General features: G+C 39.9%; 2 protein-coding genes across 2 annotated transcripts in view; one reads left to right on the top strand and one right to left on the bottom strand.

Annotated features, from left to right (window-relative positions):
• Nucleotides 1–402: 402 nt before the first annotated feature.
• SMIM15 (small integral membrane protein 15) lies at nt 403–2,019 on the top strand. The gene is made up of 3 exons (XM_050913435.1): nt 403–457; nt 677–752; nt 1,498–2,019. Exon 3 carries the CDS (start codon nt 1,525–1,527, stop codon nt 1,747–1,749), a length of 225 nt encoding a protein of 74 aa, XP_050769392.1. The 5' UTR covers nt 403–457; nt 677–752; nt 1,498–1,524; the 3' UTR covers nt 1,750–2,019.
• Nucleotides 2,020–3,813: 1,794 nt separating this feature from the next.
• Nucleotides 3,814–17,469, bottom strand: part of NDUFAF2 (NADH:ubiquinone oxidoreductase complex assembly factor 2) — a 75,470-nt gene continuing 61,814 nt past the window's right edge. The window contains exon 4 of the mRNA XM_050913434.1: nt 3,814–4,429. Coding sequence (XP_050769391.1) covers nt 4,172–4,429 — 258 coding nt within the window. The 3' untranslated portion in view covers nt 3,814–4,171. The remainder of the gene's footprint in view (nt 4,430–17,469) is intronic.

Consider the following 17,469-nt stretch of genomic DNA (forward strand, 5'->3'; position numbering starts at 1 on the left):
GCCTCAACAGGGTTCTTTCACAATGCGAAGAATCCATTCAGATACCTCGGAAGCTCTTTTTTCCCGAGCTATAGCCTTTTTCGGACGGGTAACACAAACCTCAGTGCCGCAGCAGCGCGGGGGACCGCCGCCGGGACGCGCTCGGTTCCCGCCGGCTGCCGGAGGCCCGGCACGCCTCTTCCCACGGGAAGCACCGCCCGGGCGGGGCGGTGCCCAACCCCCGGGGCGTTGGCAGGGCGGGGCCGCTCCGCCCACGCCCACGTCTCTGTGTATGCTGCCCCGCCCCCGGAGTGACGTCTGGAGGGCGGCCGCGAAGGAGGTGGGGTGGGCGCCCGGCGGGGCCGCTCTAGCCAGCCGTGGCGGGTCGACTCTGTTTCCTCCGCGCCGGGCCGGCATGGGCGGAGCGGGCGCCTCCTTCCTGTTTCCGCTCGGCAGGCCGGCGCCCTCCAGGGCAGCGGTACCGTGGGGCAGCGGCGGGGGGAGGCGGGAGGGAAGTGAGGGGAGGCGGGACGGCACGGCCCCCCCGCCCTGCCCCGAGCCCCGGCGATGCCTTCCCGCCGCCGCCATCCTCCGCCCCCGCCCGAGCAGCGCTACCTGTGCGGGGCGGAGGCGAGCGCTGCGGGGGACGGGCCGCGCCGAGCGCCTTTCCCTCACGGCCTGTGTCTTCTCTCCGCAGGGACCTCGGCGCCGCCCTTCCGTCGCTCGACAGGCCCGGAGGGTGCCCGAGGCGGCGCTGGGCCCCCTCGCCGCAGGTGAGGGCGGCTCGGCGGTCTCCACGGCGCGGCCGTTGGGAGAGGGCGGGGCGGGGAGGGGCGCGCGGCCGGCCGTTACGGGGCGCGGGGGGGTGGCGGCAGCGGCGGCGTTGGGGACGGCGCAGCGGCTGCGCCGGCGGGAGGGAGGCCGGGAGGGAGTCGCCAGGGAGGCGTCCGGGCGGCCGCTGCCTGGCTCCTGCTCCTGGCCGAGGGGCTGCGGGCCTCCCCAGCCCGCCTGGGCGCTCGCAGGCGAGCGGCCCCGGGGCGGCCCGGTGGCCCCTACCTGTGCGCCTCTGCGCGGGCTGGCGCACACGGGCACAGTCCTGCTCGCTGCCGACGCAGTTCTTACGTTTTTGACTTACCCACTATTGCTCGTCTACTATTTAAAGCGCTGCCTCGGCTCCCTAGTAAAACTTAAAGAAAGATAAATCAAGTGGGCTCTCTTTCCTTCTCTTCCAAAGAAGCACGGGCTTCACTCTTTTTTTTCGTGTAGCAGTTTTTTCTTGGTGGTATCTGAAGCTCTGCTGGATGAAATGCATAATTATTTTGTAAACACTGTACTTTAAGGTAGGGTCAACACTTTGTATTATGCTTTCACATACCATGCACTACTTTTAACTTCCAGCAAAAATGAGCTTGTTCTTTAATAATGAAAGATGGTGACTTATATTAAAATGGTAATTGCCGTGTATGTGTGCTTTTATTTTTCTGAATACTCAGAAGTTACTTTTTTATTATTCCATAGGGTTTTCCCAATAGAAAAACAGAAAAAATGTTCGATATTAAGGCGTGGGCTGAATACATCGTGGAGTGGGCTGCAAAGGACCCATATGGCTTTCTTACTACAGTGATCTTGGCCCTTACACCATTGTTCGTAATTAGCGCAGCGCTTTCGTGGAAGCTTGCAAAAATGATTGAGGCCAGGGAGCGAGAGCAAAAGAAGAAGCAGAAACGCCAAGAGAATATTGCAAAAGCCAAACGAACAAAGAAGGATTAAATGGGCAAAAAAAGGCCTTCCTTGCGCAAAGAATCTACTTAAATGAAACACTTGTACATTTTGTGTTGTAACTGTCCTTTGATACTTGATCCTGTTATTTCTTGAAGTATGAAATTTAATCCCCTCAATGTATTTTTTTCTGCTGAGATGATCTGTGTTAAAGTTTGCCCAAGTGACACTTGTCACAGTCATTTAATTTACTACTTGGGTTCTAGTGCAGGTTGCTTTTCTAAATTTGCATGTTAAATTAAAAAATTAATCTGTTGGGTGGCTCTGGGGGTAGATTATTTTTTTTCCTGAGCTGAGCTATGACTTAACAAGTGTCTTAAAATGGTCAAATTATGGGGAAAATGTGAATGGTAAACTGAATTACAGAAAGGCAAGTTTTGGTATACCTTCAGCAGAGCTGTAGAGATAAGCTAGCAGCAGAGTTAGGTGGCATACCTTACTGATTTCCTTTCAGGACACTGCATATGGCCCTGTGGTTCATTCAGCTGTGCGCACAGGGGCTGCTGTAGTGTCTTTGATGGCAGGGCTTGTCTGCAAAAAGAACCTACCTTAGCTTTTCCTGTTTCCTGAACTACCAGCCATCAACAGTCTTTAAATTCAGCCCAAACTCTAGGAAACCGATTGCTTGTTCTTACTACCTTCCTTTGTCTTAAGCCACTCCTGTTCTACAAAATACAGTACGTTGTTTGGTTTTCCCTAACGATCACCTGAACACTCCACCTTAACTAATTGTTTCTGCCTTCAGAAACTTTTTATGCCTCAAAGAATAGCCATAAATGGTGTGAGACCAAAGGCCCAGGTGGCCTAATGTTCTGGGTCCTAGTGACCTATAGCAGGTGGCTGTGGGAGAGTACAGGAGGAGGATGCGCATGCTGGTGACAGTAGTTCTTTCTACTTGCTAACCTTCTGGCTACCTTTGATTTAGGACCTTCTGAGTTTAGGTGGGATCTTTGTTCTCATGGCCCTTGAAACTCTGCTGCCTTCCAGGTTGCAAAATGCTGGCATACTGGAAAAAGTCAAGTGGGGTTTGTGTTGTAAATATGCCAAAATTATTTAACCTTAATTCCAATTCATGTTTTTCTAACAGAAGTGATTAATTTTTCAAAGCCTAATTTTTATTAATAGTCTAGCTCCAAAGAGCTTGTGGCAGTCATTAAATTTTTAGACTTAGCGTATTTCTAACCAGCAGCACAGAGTTGTGCTTTCTAGCAACTAGTCCTTCATTATGTTTAAAAATAAAACCTTAAAATAATACCATTGTTCAAATGAGGAGACCTATAGACCAAGGGGGATTAGAAGTGGGGAGTCTTAACTGAAATGACTTAAAGTAAATGTGAAGTATTGTTTATCCCCTTTCAATTCTGTAGGTCAAAGCAAGCATTATTAGAATATCACATTTCAGCATTTTATAAATACATGGGATTAAGTCTCCACGTTTTGTATCAAGTGTTGTCAAATGTGTATGTGTTCCACCTTTGATACCTACATAGCTTAAAACACATGGAGGAGAACTGATGAAGGATGCGCTGCATAAATTTGATACTTTTTTAAAAAAATTGTGTGGTCTTTATTTTGACTTGAAGTCCTCAAACATCATCTCTAAGCAAATAATCTGTACATTCTATGTATCTAAACTATGGCCAAATAGATCTAATCATTTAGGGAAGTCCCCGCATACACCAGAAATAAAAACTAATTTCTTTTTTTTTTTTTAATATTAATGACAGTCCCTTGTCCCAAACCTTGTGTTATTTTCCAGCAGCTTTACCAAGTGCTTCTAACCTCTATTATAGTAGTTATATGTAGTTTAACTCAGCCTGATTTTGTCCTCTGCTTACTGCTGGCTGCAAATCAAACATTATTCAAATATGTTGATTGTTTTCTTAAATCTAAGTTACAAGAATGTCTCTAAGATTAATACAGTGCGTAGTCAGTGTAGTGTCATAGTGATTTCTGTTAATGAAATAATCAACTTTTCCATCCACTTGTCAGAGGAAAGCACACTGGCACTGCCAAGGCAATGCACAAGCATTCTGAAGAACTATCTTATACTGATGCCTCTTAACTAAAATTTATTACATCAAAAACTTTTAAAAATAAATGAGTCTGCAAGGAAAAACCAATTTAGAATTATTTAAGAAAATTAAGTTAGCTACAAGACCTTCTACCTATGATTTCAAAAGTAACTGATGAACAGCAACTGTTGAAAACAAACTTACATAGTAACACATCTCACTTTTCACTAAACGCAAACATTTTACAGTAGTTTGTCATAATTAAGCCTATCTGAACAGTTCTGCAAAAATAAATGAAACTGCTTTAATATTACTTTATTGCACACTCCTATATAACAGCTGTTTATGTTGTCTGTTAAAATATTTATCCATTAGCAATATTTGTACATTACAATTGTTTATTTATTATGACTACTACCGCTGCCTGGCGGCATCCAGGAGCCTGGCTGAAAGGTATTGGCAGTGCTCGTTGGATCTTGCGAAGGCTCGCTCTTTCCATAGTAAGGGGCAGATGCGTGGCCTTTAACATGAGTACGAGCTGGTTCAGCAACAAGTCCCTCCTTGTATTCCTTGGCCTGAAGCAACTTATCCTTTTCGGATACATCTTTGATTTTCTGTTTCATCTCTTCTCTATAATTTTCATTCTTAAGAATCTCCTAAGAACACAGTAGAAAAATAATTGGATAAATCAGAAGTAAATGCACATTGTTGGAATAAAACATTTTAAACAGTCATTATTTTTCTTAATTTTATAATCCAAATTTTCAGGTACGTAGGTAAAATAAAATGTGGCAAAATTAATTGGTTTTCTACAACTGCAATTTCAGCCCTAGTTTAGAATGTTCTTAATGTTTTAATCATGTTGTTGAAGCAACGCTGCACTGTGGTGTCTGAGTTTCACTATTCTATTGGATCAAAAAGGGAAAGAAATTAAATACAGTCATCAACAAATGTGAAAATGCATTAGAAATCAGGCTAGCTTTTACATTGTTTTCTGTGTAGAGCTTGCTACTACATAGTCTTTATCACTTGCATTTCTTCCTGTAACTCACTATGCTTATGACGTTAGGTATCTGCACCCCAGGGGTGCAGTTTTAGGAGAAAGAGATGTGCAACCTTGACTCTGCTAGTACGTAAGCCGAAGCCATGCAAGATTAATAAATAAAATAATAAAATATAACTAAAAAAAAGCTAGGACAGAACTGAAGCTGCTGTGATGGTACTAGTAACTCAGGAGAAAAAACACTGGGGTGCGGCGGGGGGAAGCATAAAAATCCCTGAGGGAAACCCTGCCCTAGAGACTCGGAGACAGCTCAGTAAGGCCAAGGACCAGCGTGGTCCGAGAAGCAAGGGAGGCCAACACATCCTCAGCTGATGGCTGCCTGGCCAGCAAACGTGAACTGGGTACTGTGATGAGGACCCTAAGCACGACACTGCTTAGGTGAGCTCTGTGTTAACTCTAGGTATCTACCAGGTGTATTAGCTAAAATAAATGTACTACATTCGTAACAGGTGTAAAATCTTACCTACTGCCTCTGGAGAGGTAAAAATCTCAAATAAAAGTGATCCAGTTTGAGAGGTTTACCTCCACCCCTGATAAACTGAAGCAACTATCTGATGCATGATCCTACTGCAAAGCCAAAAAACCCACCCAGGACATGTATTCAGAGAAGGCTCGTACAGCCTGCTGATTCAACTTCATGAAGCTCTGTACTGAAACATGGTTGGGTACAGGTTAAAGCTGGAAATTCCCTAATAAAGATGACCTGAACTGGGATTTGGCTGCTTCCACTGAGAAATGCTGAGGCCATTAGTTGAAGCAAGAGCAATTACTGGCTCATCCACAGGTGTAACAGAAAAACAGCTGTTAGTAGACCTTGCCATCTTGTTCAGAGGAAAACACAAGGAACTCCCAAATTGAACACAAAAAGGCCTGAAAAATACTGAAGTTTGGTTTTTATCTGTTAGCATATGTTTCCTATTAGAAGGAAGATTTGCAAATTCTGCTAACAAGACTTCTCTGTGCTTTTGTTAGAGCAGATAGTGAAGAGTATTAGAAACAAAAGCAGAAAGGTGATACGAATTTTTGTAACACTTTGAACCCAAATACAACTTAACTGTAACCGACACCATGTAATGAGGAAGCTGCCAATATCCACGTTTAGACTGGGATACAGGAGGAAAAAGGCTGAACACTTTCTCTGGATTACAAGTGCATGGAAAAGCTAAAGAGAAACTAGACCAGTGCACTTCTCTCTGAGCAGAAGATTAGAAATGGCATTAAAATACATGTGATACTGCCAGGAGCTGACATAGCAAATATGTGAACATTTAAGAACATTTAAAAAGGCAGTATTTAAAGAAAATCTTATCTGAGAGATATCATGAAAACTAACACCTTTTTCTTAGTCCTTAATTGCCTCTGTACTTAAATTCACAGATGCACAGAGCAGAGGCAAAACACTGCACATACCTATATAGCATGAAAATACACAAGCAGCACATAAACGACTTTGCAAACTGAGGCGGGGAGGGAGGCAGAAAATTCTCCCATACTCAAATAAAAATATTGCCAAGTGTAACAAGGTCAAATTTTCAACAATCAGTATAGCAAAACCTCATTATAACATCTCTCAATTTTGTCCTTGTTTACCACATGGCTGTATAAATCTACCATGACCTTATTGATTTCAAGGGGATTACTCCTATGGTGCTTGTATTACCCCACTACTAAGAAACAAGGTCATATACCTTTGTGATATCTGAAGACTGCATCATAGTCTCTGCTAAAACAGCATGAAATGATTTATTAAAATAGGAATGTAATTCACTACTGTGAACAGCTACTTACTAGCTTCAAATCTTTTCCAGTGATTCCTTTAACAAAGTTATCTTAGTCAGGTAATAGCAGCTGTAACTAAATTCCAAATGCTCCAAGTCCATTTTAAATGTTGATGTATAATTGTCATCTGGTTTTCAGACTCAAGCAAGGCTTTTTTAATCAGCTTTCACTAGCCAAAGTATAGTTGTGATCTAGTAAAATAACCATGTTGATCTTGAAAAAAACATGAGGAATGATCCTCATTAGCAAACACAGAAAAAAAAATACTGAAGTGACTTGTTCAGAATCTTCTATGCAATCCACACCAGGACAAAAATTTTTCAAGTTCAAAGTATCTGCATGCATCCATTTTATGCATTAAATTCGTGCCACTAACATGTACACTGAAATCAGGGTTCCTGTGCTCAAACTAAACAAAATGTGAATCAGGAATCTTGTGTCAATTGGCACATTAGAAAAATTGGGTCAAGTAGGTGAGTTTCCTTAGCATAAACATCTTGTCCTTTGGTACTGGCATGTTTGTTCTGTGGAATTCTCTCATGGGCACCGAGTCCTTCCTGTTTCTAATATTATCACCAGCAAATACTTCATTCTCAAGTCTCACTAGAACAGATACTTTTTTTTTTTAAAACATTTTGATTGTATTTCTAAATACTATTGGTTCAATTACCATAGCCACTGCAGTTTGAAGCAGTTACGAGACTGAAGGTTCCCTGCCATTACAGGCATTTCAATAAAAGATCCAAGTAGTTCCAAATTTGAATAGAATAATCAACTTGGTTCAAAATGCAAATTTTAATGAAAATATTGCATGCATATTTACAGAAGAAATTATCCTTAAAACACACTAGAAATGTGCAGGATCTTTATAAATAATCTTCCAAATTTGGCTTCAGTTTATCTGCATGGCTTACTGCAATTAAATACAGTGAGTGTTAGAAAGGTTCCTCCCCAGACACCCTCCTGGTTCTACAGGGCTTCCTATCACCTGCTGAACAGTGGTAGAGAAAAGGACATCAGCTGGGCTCTTCTGCCCATGACAAGTAGTCTGTAAATCTGCACGGCACCACAGGCTCTTCCAACTCACCTGCACACAGCTACATTTTGACTTTGAAGCACCGTTGCTATGCAATCCTTTACTGTTTGATATACTGTAAACAGTGACTGGGAGCCAAAAGCTTTTTTTTTTTTTTTTTAATAAATTACATTGGCAGGTTCAGAACATTTATCTTCCCTCCTCTTCCAAGAGGAATTGAAATATTTTATAAAATGGCTAGCTTCACTATAAACTGCCCCCCAAAACATACCATTTAAGTTTTCTGCTGAAATATAAGAACATGAATATGTAATGTGCTCTGACCTTTAGGGGAAATACAAAATCATTTTATCCAACACAGAGAACACGGTATCTATCAGGTAACTGCAGTTCTCTAAGGGTTAGCTTGTTCTTCCAATACTCTCTTTATATAAATAAATTATATAAGCCCTTTGAACCTGCAGTTCTCAGGAGGCACATGGCATCTAAAGAATATCAGAAATGCCCTTCATTGTTTTTATTAAAAGAGAAATCTAAGGATTTGGATTATGCTGCAAAACTAAAAAATGAAAAATACCTGAAGACATCCAGCCATATTTTATACCAGTTGAAATCCTTACATGTAGATGTTCACCTTGAAATGCATCAGCTCTCAGCATTTGGAACAAGATACACACGATGTGGCAAGAACTAGGTCCAACTACATGTTCTACAGTTTGCTTTTAGGTGGAATGTAAAAGAAGAAATTTTACTCACTGCAGGAAACTACTTGTCCAGCTTTGATGACTACTGTAAGCTCTATGAGGTTTTTAATTCTTCTAAAGATTGGAGCTGCATGCCTTCCCTCCTTAGAAAGGCAGGGTTTAAGAATGCAACCTCTAAGGTTTTCTTGAAGAACCTAACATCATTATTAAGGAAATGGCCTTATGGCCCTATGTGGAGTTTGAGGCAGCTGCTTTTCATCCAGAAACTGATGACTCCTGCATATTCTGACGTCTTAGCAGTAGCAGCTGCATGAACAAAGAATGAAAGACGGCCTGCTCATGGAGGCAACACAGCCCAAGACATGTTGCTGTCTTCCAAGTGTGTTGCTGCAAAAGGGATCAGGCTGTATTTCATACCACTGGCATGAAATTTCCGCTTTGCTTGCAAACTATACTTTTGTTTAAAGCTCTCATTTAACTCTGGCAGCTGAGATGTATCACCAAGCATCCTCTGCTCCTTGGAAACTGTATTCACCTCTACTCCATAGAAGGAGAAAAATCTAGGAGTTTGTCTCTAGTCAAAGGATTTTCAGTGCCTACCAGGCTATACTGGAAGACCTGCTTTGTAGGCTGAAGATTTGGAATGCAGCATTCTTTCACTCTTAAAGGATCTCATATTGTCGCTGCTTTCCCTCTTCTGAATAAACCTGTAGCTTTACAGAATAAATAAAATTGGTTCCTCCTGGTACGAAAATGTCATAAATACAAAAAAGGTTTCTCTAGACTTGCTTATTCCTTCAACTGGGGTCTTGCTCAGTACTGACTAGCCTTTACTGAACACTTCTTGCTAGTCTTCTCCACAGGCAAATGTCTCTACCTTTCTATCCTGTAGCACTTCCTGAACCCCACAATCTGAGGAACTCCTCCTCCCTTTCCTCTTGCTTACTTACTGTTTCCCTCTCAGTCCTCAAGCCAGCCATCAGTTACACCACCACTTGCCTCTCATGGACCATTTTCAATCTCCTGAAGGCAATGGGCCACCCAAACTTGTGAACAAGTAGCTCCAAGGATGCAGGTGGCTGGACATACAGTACCAATGTAACAATGTCCAAGAGGGATTGTTTAAAGGTTATTTTAACAGACTGGTACTTGGTTTGCTTTCGTTCTTTCCAGATGATTTTCTAAAGACACTATACCCAAACCTATAAATACAAGGGTTTTATGTATTACCCATTTCAGATGGGTTTGTATTTTGATTAAATTAAAAATAAATAGCTTCTTTATGTTGTCTTAGAAACTATTCCAACTTCCTAAGTTATCTTAATTACATATGTTGAAGTACTCATGATTTCTCTTGATTTGCATAGGGTTAGCTAACTATTATTTGATGCCAGAACTGAGAAACATCTGGACAAATTAATGTTCTTTGTTTGAACTGTACAGACACTACATATTCATAGAATACTTGCATTTTGATTTCTAGTTTGAATATTTTATGTTTAATCATGAATGAACTTGAACTTTGAACTCTGCCTGTTAAAAATTCATATGTACAAGTTAGCAAAAATTTAAAAAATGACAAATGGAAAGGAAAAAAATCTGTTTTGAACAGTATTAAAAAAGTTGATTGTTACAAGACAATTTAACATGTCAGAATTTTTTCTTCACTGACAAATTAACTAAAAGTCCAGCAAAGTGCTAGAAGTTAAGCCAATTCTCCTGTTTTTATAATATCGCCAAACTGGTTAACGAAATTCCATTTTCCAGTTTGACAAGTTAAATAGGCAAGACGAAATAATCGGATATTACATCATATTTCAAGAGTAGGAGGCAGAGAGAGGACCTCATCACTGGGAAGGACTGAATGTTCTGATCCAGGGCAGGTCTTGTTAACTCAGCAACTGAGCATGAGCTCAGCAATGCCAGGCTGGGAATAAGAAATAGTGTGGTAAACGAAGGGCTGTGTCAGTGCATGGCAAAAACAGAGGCGCAGTTTGAATTAGAAAGGCGTATCTGGCTTTGTGAAGATACTTATTTAAATCAAACACTGAGCCAACTGACTGCTAATTTTGTAAAGAACATACATGCTAAATATCTTTGGTCAATTGACAATGAACATTAGTCAAATAAATGTAAGATTTGCTTTATTCAGGTTTAGTTTTTGAGCAAATCTCTGATCAGTTGCAATTTTAAAATACGGACTGTGTTCTGTGCACTCTGATTTTTTTAGAAGGATGCACCCTGCATAATTCAAAAGTAAACTGATCTGAATGATCTTTGTTGGATACACCACAATTTATGGCATCTCTCATTGTCTAGGCTTTGTACAACAGCTTTTTTGACCTTTGAACATTAATCAGATAAATTATCCAAACATCACTAAACTAACATAGCTGCTGTTTTAGAACAGTTACTTTTGCTTGCAACCTGCAACAACCTTAAACATAAGCAGATACAGAAACAGACCTCTAATGGTACCACAGGTTTTCGAAACAGGAAACTCTGACTCCCATTCTATTGTAAGGGAAAGGCAACTCCTTAGGGTCATCTGTTACCGTTCACTCCAGATGACAGCTGTTTGTGCATTTTGGGTTCCTAATCCTGTAAATGAGAGATGCACTAATTCTTTGGAATCAATCAGTAACAGCACAAAAATTGCAATTAAGGTTTAAAGCACTCCACAATTAACGTGTAAGTGTTAAACCGATATATTGATTACAAATATATGTACAAATATATGCTCTGATGACAGCCCAATATTTAGTTTCAAATGCAGTGCTAATACCACATTTACTACCAAGCTAAATCAGTTAAATACTAATTCTATCTCACAGCAATTTTTGTTTAAATCAAATCTACAGAGAAGCAAGCTAACTATTACTAAATTACTATATTGCTACTTCTGAGCTACAGAATTTCTGGCATGAGCTGGCATAGTCTCTAGGGAACCAGCGTAGCACACATGTATTTGGCAAGAACATGTAACAAGAGGCAAAAGGAAGAGAAAAGGCACAGACACTGGAATGTAAAGCATGTCAGCAACACATGGAGTCAGTAAGGGTTTGTGCCTGAATTATTTTTATAATACTGTAAAGATTTTTGTACAGAACTACATATACGTTCAAGATCACAGATGAAACTGTGTAGAAGCAGCAAAAATCACAAACTAGCCTGGCACCACTGCACTCTGCCCTGAATAAAGGGCAATGCATAGCCTTGATGCCCACAGAGCAAACAAGGAACTGTAGCTGTGACTCAGTCCCAGTTTGGTCCTTGCTTTCCCCTTACTCCACATATGATGTAATCTGTACCAGCCCTTTTCCTGGTACACGTTACTTCTCCCTCCACCCCCATTCAGCTGTGCTGACAGTGAATTAGGAGACTGAGCCAATGCTCCGTGCACTCCCTCCCACACAGAGAGGAGTAGCAGAGCGGCAGCAGCTCTCTCCCCTACAGCCTTGGGATCTGCAGCACAGGCAAACTGGAAGCAATGGGACAAATTGGTGCCTTGATACTCTTCTGTAGAGGCTGACAAGCACCTATGTTTCAAACCTGAGGAGAAAGTTAAAGTGAGTAAGAGGGAAAAACTCTACAAGATGATGGCTTCTTCAAGTTCTCTTTTCTTTTTTTTTTTTTTTTTTTTTTTGAGTGACTTCTCTGACCGCTCCCTTCTATTTAGACTTTTGTAGCTCAGCTCTTTATATTGTCAATTTTTACTGCCCTTTCACACTGAGTAATAATCCCCTCTGGAATCATGCACAATTTACTATGCAAAATGCTATTTAGTGCAAGTCAAGTCATTTGAATATGTCCCAAATTTTCAATCCTGGTTATGATCCTGGATGACAATGCTGGAAAATATTTTGCTTGGAGAGATGTTTATCCCTGTGCTTTTTTAACAGCGTTTCCCAGACCTGCAAATCATATTCTGCAGCTTTTTGTGGCTTCAGGACTAAAATACTCATTTGCTAAACCCTACTCTCTATGCAAGAATGTACAATCTCCATGTCAGAGTTCTCATTTTAAAACTTCTCAACTGAAGCATCTGAAAGATAGAAGCAAAACTATAGAGTGCAATCCCAACAGTGTCAAACAAAGAATTTTTCTAAACTGCATCCCATTCTGGTTAAAGGAACGTGAATTCTGTTTAAACTAATCTCCGTGACTGAAGCTAGTTTTGATCATACCATCTCTCAAATAAATAATACCTGTGCTCAAATAAATGGGAAAAGTGGGTATGCATTGTGGCAACCAAACACAATGTAATTTCAATGTAATTGGGGGGGAGGGGGGGGGGAGAGAGGGGAGGGGAGGAAAGAGCATTGAAACCTTATGCTTATTACAACTCACTGAAGTACATTTTTCCTCCCTTGACAAGGAGGTTGTCAAAGCAGATAATTATGGAAATGCTAGAAATAGTTTGAAAGAAGACAGGAGCTGTCACAAAAAGTTTCTTTTTTTAACATTTCACCTTCTATCCAACTGTGCAATTCAGAAGCCACTGAGTTTTGTTACTGTGTAACAAGTACATAATGCATGAGAAAAGTGGTCATTTACTATGGTTTTCTATTTCAAACTATTTTCAGGCTCTTGACATTAAAGGAACATGCGATTCTACTTTACTTCCCATGAAATATTAACATACATACATATACATGCATACAAAGCAACAGTGAGGTTTCAATTCAAACTGAGAATACTTGTAGCTATGCAGCCCTGTGTGAACTACAGAGGAAGCGGCATCTAGCTTAACAGTGAAGTGACTTCTAGTACAAAGATGTGTGTTCACAGAGTAGCGTTACTATAGGTACACATCTAGCAATTGCAGGATATCACATTGCCAGGTTCAGAGATAAACCTCATTTCTCTCCGTACCAGTTTCTCTAGGCATTGCCATGAGAACCTTCTCTGGTTTTTCCTCATGCATTTTCTGGCACCCCAAGATAGTCTGTAACTTTATCTCCATTCTACAGACAAGGCCATAAACAATGCCAAGTTACTCAGATACTCTTGAACCTCAGGACATTGTCAGAAGTAGGACATGGCTACAAGGTCTGTTACGGGAAAAAAATAAAGTTTAGATTTCTAAATACATTCAGGTACCTCGTGTTACAGACAGTAGGGTTCTTTAAAAGCCCCTACAAATCTGATGCCCTCTGAAATCAGAAATACTAAAGAAATGAAATAGAAGTTAGGCATAGAAAGGCTTAAAAACTCCCTATATGCCTGATATTCTTAAGGTTTGCTACATCCTTAAAAATATGCCTCTCAGTTCCTTCCAGGTTTAGAAGCTGAAGACTCAATGTGTCTTAGATACAAGATACCTAAACCAATTTTGAAATGACTCCCACTATCTATGTGGGGGAAAACCTGGCTGTGTGTTACATATGCACTGATCATATAAAGATGAGAGACAGATAGAGAGGTAGATACTCTATTGAAACAGGCACCATAACCAAAGCTTACAAGTATCTTATGCATCCAGCCACTATCTCAATTAGGAGCTGCACCCACAGAAAATAACAATTTCTTTCATTAGTAGTTTTAATATATTTACATAATGCTATCTCAGATTTTAAACAAACCATTTTTTTTAAAGGGAGTGTGACCCAGAATGAAAACAGGAGATGTAGAATGCAGCAAAGCTTGTGAATGCCATGCAAAGTTGCCTGTCAACAAAGTGCTGAGAAGTCTCAACAAGTTCTTATCAGCAGAACTTGCTTGAAATTCATGGAGGTGCTTAAAAAGAGTGAGACATACCCACAGTCGTCCTATAGGTGTTACATTGTCTAACATCTTTTAAATTTGGGGAGTTCCACTTTGGTGATGGAATAGCAACATAAGCTCAAAAAAAGGAGTCCTGAAGAGCAGGATTTTCCCCCTGCCTCCCAAGAGCATTTTTAATTTCCTTTGCAACCGAGATGTGAAAAATCCAAAACATAAAGATGTCATGTTTTAAATCAGGAGTGAAATCTGTAGCCAGAAGGAAAACTAGGAGGTAGAAGTGTATGTGAGACAGCATGTTTATGTTTACCTTACAACCTAGTTGATAAACCGTACTGAAAGTGGACTATGGCTCGAAGAATGGAAGGAAATAGTCTCCTAAAGAAATAATTTGCATGGATGGAACATCACTCCTATAAAACTGTTATATCCCAAGACAACTTTTGTTAATAAATTCCGACAACATTAATGCTTAGCAGGTAAACTAATTTGCATGTAAAGTGATAAGTTATTAAATCTGCTTCCACAAAATAGCATTTGATTAAAAATATTTTAATATTTGTAGCCTTTAAAACATTTTCATTAATTTAAAACTGTAAGCTCTCTAGACAAGGACACATTTCCTATTTGCCCAAAAACATCCTACATACATCTAGTTTCCTATATACATAATAAAGAAATGTAATAGTCTACTTAATTATTCATCACTTGTTAAATTGGTTAAAACATAATTTACAGCTGCACAGGAATAAAGGTAATGACAAATTTTCCTCAGCCACCCATATATGACCATACACAATATATATAAAGGAACAGATGACAGAACGCTATAGTAATGCAAAAATATACATATACAAGCTCAGATTCTCACCTGTTATAAAGCAGTATGTGTGTATGTATGTGTACATATATTACACTGGGTGCAGACGTGATCTGAAATTCTCTATCAAGATGGACTCCCTGATTACCCCAGGAACAGAATACGTTTAAGCGCAAGATAAGACACAACTTGATCTGCATTCATTTGCAAAGTTATCAGCCTCATCATAAATGAGTTGAGACTTGGCATATTTCAAGCTGTAATAAAATCAAAAGGCAACCAACTGTTTCCAGTATCCCATAAGCTGGCTTTTAAAACCCGAGGCTTCCAACCACTAACATGCCTTATGTTACTGGTCAGATTAGAAATAACCAAGGCAATGAGCAGCGTTCTTGGGTTACGACTAGCCCAGTACACAAAAGTCTAAGTGACTTCCTCCAAAAATGGGGAAAAAGCGTTGGTGGCGCAGGGAGGAAAGAAATCGTTAAGTATGTGAAACACTGAACACTGAACAAGTTGTCTTGTGAAGTCACTGGAGTATTCTTCCAGAAAAAAAAAAAAATTCTAAAGAAAAAGAGATGTAAAGCAATTTCTTCTGTGAGAAAATGAAAGATTTATAATGGCAGCAAAAAAAGATCAGCTAGGTGTTTGCGGAAGAAAGAACGGCCTGAACCCAAGACATTATCAAGCCTTCAGAACATCGTCAACAGACTTAGCTGGTGTTATGACCCAGCTACCTTGACCAGTGTAAGGACAGACAACTCACATTCATTCTCTCTTAAGTGACTGACACGTCGTGATGATTATGAATGACTTTTTGTTGGCCTACAGTATTCACCAAACCATTGGTTCCCAAAATGTGTTCATCAGTGCTATCAGTAAGAACCAGCTGACTTGTGAAGCCATATCTCTGCAATATTTTAAATGAAAGTTTGATCATAGAGCTCATCATGAGACCTGATAGCCTGAGCAGTTTGGCAACCTCTATCATCCATAGCTGAGAGCTGAATAAAAGACAAGCTTGACAAATATAAAAAAACAAACATAAAATACTAAAGGGGGATGGTAGGCAAACAGAGCAGAGAAGGGGAACAGAAGTTTTAATAAAGTTTAACATATGTCATTTTATATTAGAAAGAAAAAAAAAAGATGATGGGCAAAGGACAGGAAAAAAAGGAAAACCATCCCCAAAAAAGTGGTATTACAGACCACAAAGGTAGGAACATAGGCACAGCTCCAGAAACTTATGCTTTAGGAACTGTAATGCTGTTTTGTGGTGTTACAATACGATGTTGACAGTAAAATGTCATTAAAGCAAAAATGCAAAATTTGTGGGCTTTGCATCCTTTTTCAGAAATAGTCTAGTCTCATGAGAAATATCTGAAAGAACAAGGAGATTTGTTATACAGGGTTTCAACATGAAATATGGTCACAAATATTCCCTCATTCCATAGCTGTCAAACAGCAGTTTACATCAGCATTACTGTCAAAAAGGGAATATAATACAGAATAGCAGCCAGTAAAGTTTATGTAGCTAAAACACTAAGGCCAATCAGTCCTAAAAATAGGGACCAAACAGTATTCTGTATGTACTTCACTAGTATAATTATATTTATAATGATATTGTGGTATAAGGGTTTGTGATATAACAGTTTTAAATCAGGAGAAAAGTAGATCATACATATCACCCTACACGAATACAGAAAAAAAAATTAAGCTGCACTATCACATATTTAAAATGTGACTGCAGCATTATTTTCAAAATATTAGCAAGAATTTTTAACATACATATATTTGAACTGCCTTTTCTTATACAGGAAAAAACAATTTAGAGATTACTTGAAAGAAAAGATAACTACTTTTCAAATTCCTGGTATATCACTTCTACTCTGATAAGGTCAATGCACAGCCCTGCAGGCAAAGTACCCAGCTGCTAAATTATTTTTCATATCTATTACCTCATGAAACTGAAGGTATAAGCAGTCCTGTAACTCTGAATGCACCATTACTCCCAATAATCTTTCATTCTCCATAAATTGCTCTTTCTGGAAGGTAAAATATTTAGAACACTATCGAGCCACAGTTCTCTCACCTGTGGAGACTCCTTGCTCCCTATTTTGAAACAGAACCAACACCTCCAGCGCCACGAGGAGCTTTATTGCACCAATTCCAAACCCAAGGCTGCCTGCGTTCTCTGGAGCAGGCTTATCTTAGCACAATTATCATGGCAGTCCGGCTCATGGAAATGATAGGACAAAAGACATGCAACACCGCCCATCTTCAAGTATCACATGAGGTGGTAATTTCAACAATAAAAGTTGCATGTATACAGTTAGTATGAGCCAGAGCCACTTAAAAGGAGATCAGTCCATGCTTAGATAGAACAACTGCTGTACTACCACTTCTGCACAAGTAACTAGGATGAGGAGGGAGGGGGAAAAAAAAAATTAAATTTTTTTTAAAAAAATCACACGTAATACTTCCCCGAATGTTAATGCAAAGAAAAGCGTGTTAATTTGCTTTAAGTCCTAAAAAGCTTTGAGGATAAATTTAACTTAAAAGTCTTCCAT

This window comes from Gymnogyps californianus, chromosome Z, assembly GCF_018139145.2.
Source record: "Gymnogyps californianus isolate 813 chromosome Z, ASM1813914v2, whole genome shotgun sequence".
Lineage (NCBI taxonomy): Eukaryota > Metazoa > Chordata > Aves > Accipitriformes > Cathartidae > Gymnogyps > Gymnogyps californianus.